A 13824-nucleotide genomic window follows, 5' to 3' on the forward strand; every position below is an offset into this window, starting at 1 on the left:
CATTAGTGAAAATGTTAAATTGAAAAAAACACATTAAAATTGCAGAAGTTACACAAGCTTCAAACATTCTCACCATAAATTATGTACTTTTCAGGTAGGCTATTCTTTGACTTTCATCAAAAACATGTCTGTAAATTGTCGAAAAAAAAAAAGCTGCCAAGACTACATTACTTAGAAATTTATTTTAAAACGAACTTTTAAAGAGAAGCACTGGTGAAAACAGGAGCTTTAGCTCACCCTCTTTTCAAATCAGTTTGTTGATCTACTATTTGGTGTTCTGTTTCCTAGATGGAGAAGAGTACACACAGAGTTCATTACTATTTCTATGACAATAGTGGACAAGATGACTTGCTCCTGTATCATTTTGACATAATAAGCAAAACAAAAATTACCTATTGGGTAATGGCAAAATCTGATCTTTTTAAAAATAAAATATTATGTCTATTATGTCTAGATTGCTTGAACTCTCTTGCTCTGTCTCTCTGTCTCTGTCTCTGTCTCTCTGTCTCTGCCTCTCTCTCTCTCTCTTTCTCTCTCCCTCCCCCCTTCCCTCCCTCTCTCCTTCCTTCTCTGTCTCATTTCTCTCATCTTTCCCTCTCTAGATCTCTTCCTCTCTCCTTTTAAATTATTATACTGTCATCTTGCTAACATTACTTGATAATAAAACTAAATTGCATAAAGATTTGAAGATTAGCCCATGGCACACCATCTGAAATTTATAGTTGTACAGTTTGAGTTTGCTTGTTTGGACTTATTTTCAAATATCAAGATATGAATACATTTAGTGACCTTAAACTATACTCACAGAACTTTGTCAATGTTCTAACAAGTGTCATAGTACAGAGAGTGGCATTAGAGCCCGTCCACTTCTGTCCCCCACTCTAGTTTTGATATTCTTTAAAAGATTAAAATTCTACCTAGTCTCAAAAGGCATGCTAAGTGCAGAAGAGCCACTTGCCCAGACTCTGTTCCAGATGGAAGTATTAAGTCATACAATCTTTTTTAAAACTCAGAAGGCAGAGCAGAAAGCATAGAGATGTATATCATTTATGAAATTTAAAAGACAATACTAACTTTACTCCATATTACATTGAGATAATTTCCTTAATGAACATTTCCTAAACAAAGATTTTAACCATTCTCTTCTGGATGCCCATAAGCAATCCATACATTTACAAAGAGTTGAATGTTAATGGTACACATAATTTCAATAATACAAAAATAATAGGAAAAGAACAGATTGAAAAATTAATATTCTAGCTCAGAAGAGGATGTTTCATGGAGATGTCTAGCTTTCCTTCATAGTAATGATATCTTTTGCATGCAAATGAAATGGTTTCAGGCAAAGTATGAACTTGTCTTGATATTATATTATTGCAATGCTGTTTGAATTAGTTTAGGCCTGACTTTTTTTTTTCCTTTTCCATTTTCTGGAGGCTGCGAATCTGCATCCAGAGCATCTGGGGAATAACTGTATCTTCTAAGCATTCATTTTTTTCTTAAAAAAAAGTTTTCCCCTTAATTAGGAATGTGTTCTAATTAATGGGTGGATGTTTATATATGTTTAAGGGGAGGTTAAATTACCCAATGATGGCGTTAAATGCTTTAAGATGTGCTTTGTGAAGCCAGTCATAATAAACCTCCCCTAAAAATATAAAGTGTTATCTATTGTATGGTGAAAATGTTATTTCAAGTGAGGTACAATGACCAAAAGCATTTGTGAAACAGGGTTTGTTTGTCTCTGCTCCAAGTCCTCTGTGGGAGGTATTTAAATAGAAAAGACAGAAACATCCACACCCTCTCATTTCCCACTTGAGTTACTTCCAGTTTACTATGGGCCCACAAAGTAGAAATAATAGGATGCTCAGATTTTGCCAAGTTAAATACTTTACAAATGGCTCTGCTTTCTTCATATTCTCTATCTTTTAAGTCAAGTTTATATTATCTTGAGGTATGCATGGTAGGGAAATATTTTGTTAATTTTTAAAAATATTATTACCATTTGTATTAGATAATAACCTTCTACATTTCAGAACTACACAAGCTTTAATAAGTTCTGCTTAGTATTAGTTATATAAGTGTAAGGATTTTTTGCCCTTTCTGTCCCTTTACATGTGTTTGATATGTGTGTGTGTGTGTGTGTGCATGTGTGTTAATTGAATGCTCAATATACTTTACAACTAAATGTTAATAATGTAGGGGTTATTAACTAGTTATTCATATATAGATATAATGGATTAAAGATGATAGAAACTCATATTGATGTGTATATGACATTTATAGTATGATTTAAAGGTTTAAGCTGTGCTAAAATAATCATGAAATATTCACCTGATTACTGATACAATACTAAGAATGTATTGATAACTCCTAGGTCAAATACCAGGAGGGGATGAAAAACTATCACAGAGAAATACATAGACGTGAGTGTTAGAAAACTCCTTGTAATTTTTACAACAGCTTGATCTACATAGCAAATTATAGGATGCACAAGGCATCCAAATCGAAACACTTCATCCAAAAAGTAATTAATTTAAAATTGTAATAGATAAAATAATAAATCAGATATAAAGCTCTGAAATTGGAAAATATGGTAAATAGATTTATATAGCACTGCATCCTCAAATCCATCGGTTTAAAAGATTAATATCCTGTTGCTAATTTGTGCAGGTCAGTGAGAGTTGATTCTACCCTAAGCCTTAATCCATCTTGGTGGTCCAGCCATCTTTGGTTCCCCCTGACTCTATTGTTGAATGTATATTTCTTTCTATTCTGCTTGAGGTTGATACCTTAAGGGTTAGACATTTTTATCCCCAGAATATGATCTCTCAAAATGATTTAAATGATGATACATAGAAGAAATGCCAATGTTGAGGTAAAGGGAAAATTGCTACAGACAAAAACAGAGATTGAGACCTCCAATAATGACTTTTGCAACCTTCTTTGATAAAACCATGTTTGTGACTACCTTATTTTCTGTTGGAGAATTAAAAGATTCTGAAGCATTGTGAACAATAATGACAGCCAATGTGGCTAAGGTTTCAAAGGACTGTAAACTCAGTGTATACTTCCTTTTCATATTTTGTCGATCTTGCCCATGTGTTAAGTAGGTAATAAGATACAGTAAGCAGAATGCTTAATATGCTTTAAATTAAATGTTTATTATGTCTAGGTTTTATAACCATAGTCATTCATATATATATGAATGAATATATATATCCTAGGTAATGGAATAAAAAATGATAGAAACTCTATCAGTGTTTATTTGACATTTATGGTATGTTTCATAGGTTTAAACTGCGTTAAAATAACTCTAATCATGAAATATTCATCAGATTGCTTTAAAAACCTCTGTCATTCTCTGACTCCCTTTCAATTTTGTAGATATTCATAGATTTAAAAATACACAAATTAGTCATATAATTTTATGAGACTGTCCTTAACCACAGTATTACTTGTATCAAAGCCAAGAATACAAAATGTTTTTCTCAATGTGAGAAAGAAACAAACATATATAGAGATAGATATAAGTATTGCCTATCAGAAGAAGAAAGTAGCTACTATGAAATGATTAGAATTTTCTCCTCAGAAACTGAATCTTAGAAATATAAGAACATATTAAATTACATATAGGTTCAATATTAAAGTCATTGTTGAAACATTTTGTAACACTATTGCAAAATGAAATTGACATTTGTATATTCAAAATGAAGATTCAACAGTGTGAAGAGAAATGGAAAAACATTGAAACTTGCAAAGGAAGAAGGAAATTATGCTCTTCCTTAAGTACTGCTTTCTATTTTAAATGTAATCAAGTAATCTTGACCCTGTAATCAAAGGATGGAGACATGATGTAAAACTTACATCTTACCAACTACAAACTGTCACTGTCAACTGACATCAGCCTTACGATCTGACCCAGATCATTTTCATTTGCTCAAAAAGAAAAATGTGTCATTTTTATAGAGCAGGTGGAATTCTAGGTCAGAATAGGCATAATTTGAGGGAGAGAGAAAAAATACTCGCTTAATGTAGCTCTCCTTGCCCTAGGCAGTAACCCTTAAAGTGTCTCTAGGGGATATCAATGTTTCTTTCTCAGTGTTTCAAGGACTCTTTGTTTCAAATATGAAGTACTGTAGTAAAGATTGAACAACATGTGATACAACGGACACAGTCTTTTATTAACCACTTTCCTCATTTTGCTGTGACCTCTTACCTCACTAAAAGGAATTTAAGCAAGTAAGGATTTATTTCAGCTTGTAGTTTGGAAGTACCAGTCACATGGTAGGAAAGGCATTGTAAAGAGAATGTCTAACAGAGAAAGGAAAATACCAGTATACTTCTGGCCTTCTTTTTCATTTTAACTCAGGACCTCTGGCAGGGCAGTCAGTGCTCTTAACTGCTGAACCATCTCTCCAGCCCACCAGGTTCCCTTCCATAGGATGCTGTGGCCCACATTTAGAGAAGATCTCCCCCATCCTCGGTTAATCATTTTTGGAAACATCTAATAGACACTCATAAAGGTGTTCCTGGAGTACTTCCTAATCCAATCAATATGGTAGCTGAAGTTAACAGTCACATTAAATGAGTTTGTCTTCCTTAAAAAAAAGTATATTTTTCTTAATAAAAAGAAATAGTCAATCCTGGCAGAAATTAAAATGAAAGTAGGCAAAAGTAATGCTTCTTGCAAACTTTAACATCTGAGAACAAAAAGGATTTAATGAACTCAGACCATATAGAAACATAGATAATTGTAGATGGAGGAGATTTAAAGTAGTAAGATATTAATAAATGTAAAATCAGGGTTTCCATGAAAGCAAATAAATAAATATTTGTGCATTTTTTATTCTCTGCTATGAAGCATATGAGGAGACAGCTTATGGGTGTCAACATGTATTTGATAGAAATGCTTATATTGTAACATAAAGGGAGATAGGGGTGAAAATAAATGGGATAGAGAATCCAAACACAGAAAGTAAGCAATACTACTTATACATCACCTTCTTGCTGTCCTTCTTTGTACCAAATTTAGCTCCTATATTTAATATGAAGATTGTTCCATCTCTGTTACAAAGTTTGACAACAATGCATTGGAGATAAAGTGAAACTTTTAATTAGAAAACTTACAACTTGGGATTTAAAATGGAAATCTAAAATCTATCCAAATTCTTTCCATTTAAATTTGTTCCTTAAAACCAAATGTATATTTGAGTTATCCCCGTGGAAGTAAATTATTTTTAATCCAGAAAGACAGTTCCTTTTAAAAAGTCCCAGCAGCAGTTTCCCCTCCCTTCTTTCCTTCCATTAATTTTCAGAAAAGGGTAGACCTCCCATGGGTATCGACCAAGTTGTTCCATATCACATTGCAGAGAAGACTAGATAACTCCTCTGCTATTAATGCTAGAGGAAGCAACCAGTAGGCAGGAAAGGTCCAAACTGCAGGCAACAGAGTCAGAGACAGTCCCTGCTCCCACTATTAGGAGTACCACATGAAGACCAATCTGCGTAACTATTACATATGTGCACACAGCCTAGGTCAGAACCATGCAGGCTCCCTGCTCGGAAGATCAGTCTGTGTGAAGCCCTACGAGCCCAGGTTAGTTGATTCTGAGAGTTTTATTGTGCTCTCTTTGACTGGCTCCTGCACTCTCTCCCCCTTTTTGCGGGAATCCCTAAGCTCCATCTAATGTTTGGCTGTGAGTCTCTGCTGTGGGTGAATCCTCTCTGATGACAGTTGGGACTAGAGCACAGTGAAATATGATCAGGAATCATTTCATTGACATTGTTTTTTGGTTAGTCATGTTTGGTTCAACCCAGAGTCTCTGGATTATCCAGCCTCTGGGTCCTAGCTCTCCAGGCAGTGTCAGGGTCGGGTTCCCTCTCCTGCATGGATCTCAAGATAGACCAGTCATGGGTTGGTCACTCCCACAATTTCTGTGCCACCTTTACCCCAGCACATCTTATAGCCAAGACAATTTGTAGATGGAAGGTTTTGTGGCTGGGTTTGTGTCTCAAACTGCCCACTGGATTTCTTGGTTGGTTACAGGAGAAAACCAATTTAAATTCCATATCTCCATATTCTTCATTGCTAGGAATTCATCTTAGCTAGCGCCACATTCATAGATCCAGAGAATTTCCACTGCACTAGGTTTCTAACCATCCTAAAGATGCAGGGAGACAATTTTTATGGTCTAATTTCATTGGACTCTTTGTGGTTGGACAGTTGTTCATGATGCCTTATAATACCCAAGAAAATCTATTGGTTCTTAAATCCATTGTTCCTCTTATTTGAATAAAATTTTTACCATATTTAAGTACTTAACTAAACAACAATCAGTTGAAGCTGTTCATATTTCCAAAGTTATACTCTGACCCAGTTGGCAATTTTGAATACATTCTTAGGATTTTGATTTAATAAAGTCAACAAGCAGGTTTTTTATCAACAACACTTATTTATAGCAAGGTCAACTTAGAAAGCATAACTGTACTCATAAGAAGGCATGTTGCAACTTCATTTTCATATCTTTGTCTATATTATTGTAAGGTTTTCAGAAAGGACACAAGATGAGACCTATTGATAACTGAGTAAGTTTCTGGATAAATGAAAGATATGTTAATTTAATTTCCATATTTATATATTAGAGACAATAATGATTACAAGTTGGTACAGCAGCTAGAAAAATGGCTCGATGCTTAAAAGTTCACACTGCTCTTCCAGAGGACTTACATTTAGCTCCCAGCAACCATATCAGGCAATAAACCACCATCTGTCACACCAGCTCCAGGGCATCTGGCATTCATTTTCTTACCATTGTGGGAACTGAAACTTTGGTCATATCCTATAATTATATTAAAAATACTTGGTAGAAATAAGAATGAAATTCTGTCTTTCATCTCTCTCTTGGTCACACACACACCACACACACACACACACACACACACACCATGTGCAAAGAGGCACTTCGGAGAGTAGAGGGTTTATGCATGAGTGCTTTGACTAGTGTGAATTGTAGGTACTGGACAAAATGGGGAAGTATATTCATTACATGTATTTGATTTGATGCTGGCATTAGCCACATTATATTCCTCAGTTCTCATGAATGAAATTGATAGATCAAGTAGTTTCCAACTGCACATTTTTTTATTTGTTTAAGGAATGTTCTTGTGTATTTAGTTTGTTCCATAGTGACACTACACACTCAACTAGTTTGAAGCACATAACCTAACTGGAATTTATATTGTTCCACCTTCAAACCGTCTCTCTGCCACAATTGTGATATGATAATAAGGTAAATAAAACTCCACAGAACTGAAAAGCTTAACACCTGCAATGGTTGTACTATTGTGTTTTATTTGAGAATGTGAAGGTTTGAAATGGAATGTTCCTATATAAGAAATATACCTGTAGACTTTATCAGGCTTTCCTGTTGTCTTTATCTCCTTACACATGCACCAGGAGCCATCATTTTACTTTTAAACTTTAATGCCTATAAATAAACAGTGAGGCAGTTCCAGTCTGATAAAACACATTCTGAAGACTTGTTTCCCAATTAATTAGTTTAACTTCTAAATTATTTAGTTAGTCTTCTAAAACTTAAGTTCCTGCCTCCAATTGCAAAATATAGAATCAGTGATATACCACTATGAGTCATTTGTTTCATCCTAATTTGGAACAAGGTTTACTCCAAACTGAGGAGTAAATATACCTATATCATAAATATACATATATCATAAATATACATTTATTATACATTTTATTAACTTTTAATTTGTTGGTAAGCTTGTTTTGTTCTTAGAAATATTTCAGGGATTTGTCATGTTAGTAAAAAAGAAAACACAAGTGTTTTCACATTCAAAGGATAGTTATTTATTAATATTAAATCAAAGACATGTAACAAAATATAAATACTTGAGTTTTAATCATAGGTTATACTGACTTTGCTATATGTTTTAATGATTTGATGCCTTTAAAAATAGATAAATGAGGAAACCTACATGGATGTTTATGTAGAATTTATATATCTTCTTTCATATATAATATATGAGAGAAATACTATGATTTAGATATGGTATTGGACAATAATGTATATTTAAAACACAAATAGATTAGTTTTGGGACACACTGATTCCTATAAGGCAATTGCTTTTGAAACATTAAATACTCTTCATCATTTCTGGATTTTAAATGAAGCCATTAAAATTAAAGTATGGAATTTTAAGTAAATTAACAAAATTCATTTATGACTCAAAATTCTTCTGATAGTTTCATAAGTAGTAGGGCGAATATGTATTTCATTATACCATTTCCAAATCACTGCAAAAATTGAGCTATCTATTGGTTGTTTCTCTTTTCTCTGAGTTTGGACTTGGCACCTGTATTAGTCTTCTATACACTTGAGAATATCAGTCACTTTTGAATGGGAACCCAAAACCAAACCAATAGTCAAAACAACTGTTATCAATAAGGAATTATAGAATAATTGCAGTTCTCTTACTGTTTGACCCCTTTGATCTCAATGGTGTCTTATCTGAGCTACTTAGAGATTCATTGAGCACACAGGAAGAAATCTCTCAAAGTCAGCTTGGTTTGCAATAGTAATATATCCAAGAGAGATATGTAGGAATTTAAATATGTGTCTCAGCTAGTTTTATCTTGTTTTGAAAGGACCTCATAAAGAGTGAAGATTAGTCATGGATGATGGTGCACAGCTATAATCCCAGCCCTCGGGAAGCTAAGGCAGGAGAATCATAAGTTCCAAACCAGCTCCTAGACGACATAGTGAGATCTTGTCTTCAAAACAAAAACAATATTGTTAAGTCATAACTCTTTGGCTAAACTAATGCCTCTGTTGCTCACGTACAGATCACTGGGAGTCATCGAGATTGACAGCGGTGAGGCATGTGTAAATAGGGTCGGGTTAACTTTGATTTTTTTTTTTTTAAGAGATTGCCTCTGTGAAATGTCCAACCAAACATTTCTGTGTGATTTTTAGTGCAGAAATAGTGATTCTTCATTTCTCAGGGTTTTGTTCCTCTACTATTCTTGCCAGATCACCGGTGAGAAAAGCAAACTGTGAGGAGGCACATGACAAGGAAAGGACTGTTGTGTGAAAATATTAACGAAAACTTCACATAGAAAATCAGAAAATACATCCCACTGAGTCTGAACGTTACATTTGGACTGCCAGGACTTGACAGTTACTCTGTACAGCAATAAAGTGAGAAGAAAGGCATCTGTTTCTGTTCTATGCAAAGCTATTCCCACATAAATACGTCCAACAAACAAACAAACAAAATATGATCCCCAAAGCTTTTAAACATACAACGACATGGAATCTTTTATAATGAATGACCTATCACCAGTATATAAAGCAGGTAGTAGAAAATTATGTTTTGGTTTGAAATTCCGACATATTTCCCAAAATATATTTAAGTGACGTGAAAGAAATATGTTGCTAAACACATCACAATGATAAGTTTGTGTCTTGGCTATAGTTTAATTTTCTCACTAGAGACTTTTATATCTATAGGAAATCCCATTTAGGAAAATCTAGTTGAATCATAGCTACATTTTGGTATGGTTTGTGCTGTCAGGAAACAACCTTTAGGATGGATGACTTTTTAAGGTTTTCTATAGTTTCATGTGACAGTAGAGCAGTCATAATCTCCTAAAGACATGATTTCATTGTGGAAGTAGTTACACAGCATGTTTTCATGACTGTTTTAGAATTTCAAGGTCTAATTTACAATCATCCACTCTCATTATTTCTTGCCTATCTTTGAGTAAAAGTTTATTTTGCAAGTATAAAAGGATATTTTTAGGGAATGTAGCTTCTTTGAGTAGGTTCTTGTGAAAGAAGGGATATAAAATATAAAATGATTTATTACAGAGCACATGAACACAAGAGCAATCAGTCTTTGGCATCTATGGTGGCTTCATTGTTAAATATTAGGCGATATCATGTTTCAGTCTGGGTTATTTGCTTAATTTGCTAATATAAAATTAATGCACTTCAAAACTCTGACCACCTAAAGTTAATATGCTTTATATAAAGAACTGAACTTTCTCAAAAGGGAAGAATTTTTAGAAAACAGTAATAAGTTTTCAACTTAAAATCTCTGTCTTTCCTAAAACACATTGGAAAAACACTCAAAGAGTGAAAATCTCCAGGCTCTCTCTAATCTCTTTTTGACATCATTTATATGTTTTGATGAAATATTTACAGTACAGAAAATTTATAAGCATGTGGTGCTTAGACGTAATATGTCGAATTATAATATACACATCCCTGTCATCACCATTCCAGTAACATCTGACCCAGGATTTTCTTCTTTCCAATTAGGCTACCAGTATTTTCCTTATCAGAGTTTCAAGGAGCTTTGGTAATAACTCATTACTGATACTCTTGTATGCCAGAGATGTGTTAGTTTGTGTCTCTCCAACAGGTAAGAGAACCTTTAGGTAAGAGGTTCTCAAGTAGAAGGGATGTGGACAGACCTTTGCTAGTATCTAGGGATATTATTGTAGGTGAAAGGAGAGATGTTGCTGATATCTAGGGGCAGAGACAGGGATGCTATTGGATATTGAAAATGAGGTAACCTCAACAACACATTTGTAAGCAGCCCAAAACATCAGTAGTGCCACTGTTAAGATAGCCTTCTTGAAATAAAATTATATTCAGTAATAGTTTATTAAAATGCATTTTCATTTACTTATGAAAAGTAGTCAAAGTAATTATAAATATTCCCATTCCACTGCTTCAGTGTGTGCCCCTCATTCCTTATCCAGATTTCCAATTTGTTTTCACCAAATGGCATGCTGCAGTTGCTCTTCTCTAAAGATTAATCATATGTGCATGGTTTATTATTAAAAAACAAAACACAACCTGCAGTTTGCAATGGGAAAGGCTTTATTACAGCCCTGGTGGCTTTTTATTTGCTTTTCTTTGAAATGACTAGATTCATGAAGTGTGGAAATTGCCTCATGCAGCTGCTTTTTCCTCTTCCTCTGTCTTTCTCTCTTCATACTTTTTTTTTTTTTATTCTGGTTGGCAGAACTCCACTGATTGCAGCCGGAGTCATTGGCGGGATCTTCATCGTGGTCATCATGGCTCTGACATTTGCTGTTTATGTCAGAAGGAAGAGCATCAAAAAGAAACGTGCTTTGCGGAGATTCCTGGAGACAGAGGTAATGTTTCCACCAGTGTTTCATTAATTTGGGGGGTTTTCTTTAAACTTTACAGCCTAGATGATGCTCTGTTTGGTTTGAAGATTCCCATCCTGGGTAAAAGATATCTTAGTAGGTGTAAAGCCAGCATGTGTCTAAGGAGAGGCCATCTCAATGGTATATGTGAGAAATAAATAGAAATTCCTTATTTGAAAGTGTGAGCTGTGTGCATTTTAATTAGCATCATTCAATTGGCAGCCAATTATTAATTACACCTAAAGAGAAAAAGCTGAGCATACAGGTTAAAGCTTAGAGCTCTAATAAGACGAGCCTTTTAACACCATTTATGAGATGTACTTAATATTGTGTGTTACATTTTGAGGTTATAAAAATTATCCATAAATTATCACCATTTCATGTGTGTTGACACATGAGTTCTTTAGCACGCAAGCCGATACTTTGCTTTGTACAAGGGACAAGGGGAGAACTATCACAGAAGATAGTGCCGTAGCAGTGTGTTATTGAGTTTCATCCTATCTCTTGGTTCTGATAGTCCCATCTGAGTCTGCTGGCACGATTCAGAGTGATTCTGCCTGTTCCTCGAGGCATACTTTCTTTCTTATTGTCAAAATGACAATCTGGATATCTCTTAAGACTATTGTGAAGGGAACCACTCATCCATTCATAAAAGTAGCACACTGGAAATGGGTTTTATCTTAATTCTTGTACCTTCAGAAGATTCCAAAGATAATATGATTACATGGTACATGCGAAGATATATAACTAAATATATTCCATATACAGATATACATATCTACTGCCCAAAGTGCTGAAACCTTCTCACCAATTCTACATTTTTTGGTTCATTTAAGCTTTTCATCACAGAGCTGGGGAGATGGCTCAGTTAGTAATGGGCTTGCCCCATAAGGAGGAGGGCTTGAACTCAGTCCCTAGAATCCAAATAAAAATGTGTCATTATGGTTGTACGTGCTGTAATTGCAACAAAAGGACAGGTGAATCCCTTGGGCTTACTTGCAGGACAGTTCTTATACTTGGCAGATGCCAAGTCTTTAACAGACATAGTATCCCCAAAGGTAGAATGAAATATGAAACCATATTTTATCTTCTGGACTACCCACCACATACACATATACATATGCATGTAAACACACATACACACATGCACACATGCATGTTATGAATCATACATAGCATCTAAAAATCTGCCACCAAGTCCTGTAGAATAGCCTGGAAGGACAACCTCTTCTAGGGGGCTTCTTGCTTTGTTTTGTTTTTTTAATTGATGCTGCTCTTGATTTTTAAAATGTAAAATTCAGTTACTCTCTCTGAGATTGTCTTACTTCATCTACTGAAACTCTTAATGTTCTAATGTACATTTTTATAGTATAAAGTGAGAAAGTGGTAAAATGGTAGATTTCTTGGCAAACTGTTAGGAAGTAGACTGGTTTTGTTGGTAAGTTTTATCATGCTTTTCCTAAAATCTTTGCTACCTCTGAACCACTAAACTCAGGCCCACTTCATTGGTTTAATGGGTTATGATGTTCATGGAAACATGATGGTAATGGCCAGAAAGGAGGGCCATAGCACAGTTAGCCTTGTAAGCAGATGTCTTGAAATACCATCGTGATTCTAGACAATTTGAGTAGTAGAAATCTTCAATTATTTTCTCATGCAGATTATAAAACAGACTATATTTTTGTTCCATTGCTTTTTTATTTAATTCCTCTTTATCAAAAGAATTGAACTTTTAAAAGCTTGTTATTCCTTTTAGCATGAATTATAGCATAAAATGTTTTTCCAGGAAGTATCGGCTTTGGGTCCCTTAAATCCTCTCAGTACAGCAGATTCCTTGACCCAAGAGTGATGCCTTCTAAAACCAAGGGATGTCTGAAACTGTAGATAATACTGAAGTTTATTTATACTGTTTATTCCTATACATGTGTAACCGTGATAAAATTTTATTTATATATCAGATATAATAAGTTAATGACAGGTGCTATTGATAAAAATAAATTGATTGCTTTAATTGATTGCTTCTGTCTCAGTCAACTGCGGGTAGGGCCTCCCAGAGAACAGCCATGTCAGGCTCCCATCTGTAAGCAAAACACAGCATAGTAGCGTCAAGCCTTGCTTCTCCCTAACCCCATGAGACGGATCATCAAGATGAGATGGATCCCTTCAGTCTCTTCTCCATTTTTATCCCTGCAGTTCTTCTAGACAGGAACAATTCTGGGTCAGGAATTTTCATTATGGGTTAGTAACCCTCTCGTTCCACTTGAGGCCCTATCTATCTACTGAGGGTGGACTCTTACAGTTTGCTTTCTCCAGTATTTGGGCATTTTGGCTAAGGTCGCCCCATTGAATCCGAGAATGTCTTACCTTCTGGTTCTCTGGTGCTTTCTAGAGGGTCCCACCACCTCCCACCACGGAGGCTGCTTATTTCTATTCATTTTCTTGGCCCTCTGGACTGTTTCCAGTCCCCTATCCACCCCATATCTGATCCTGTTCCCCCTTTTCCCTTACCTCACCACCCAGCTCTTTCCCTCCCTCTGCCTCCCATGATTATTTCCTTCCCCTTTCTAAGTGTGATTAAAGCCTCCTCACTTGGGCATTTCTACTTGCTACGCTTTTGATGG

The 13824-nt window shown here is 35.0% G+C and overlaps 1 protein-coding gene across 1 annotated transcript in view; it reads left to right on the plus strand.

The window, feature by feature from the left end:
• The window catches only part of Erbb4 (erb-b2 receptor tyrosine kinase 4), a 708134-nt gene that overhangs the window by 480412 nt on the left and 213898 nt on the right, over positions 1–13824 (plus strand). Inside the window, exon 18 of the mRNA XM_052191829.1 lies at positions 11056–11188. Coding sequence (XP_052047789.1) covers positions 11056–11188 — 133 coding nt within the window. The remainder of the gene's footprint in view (positions 1–11055; positions 11189–13824) is intronic.

This window comes from Apodemus sylvaticus, chromosome 9, assembly GCF_947179515.1.
Source record: "Apodemus sylvaticus chromosome 9, mApoSyl1.1, whole genome shotgun sequence".
In the NCBI taxonomy this organism is placed as follows: Eukaryota; Metazoa; Chordata; class Mammalia; order Rodentia; family Muridae; genus Apodemus; species Apodemus sylvaticus.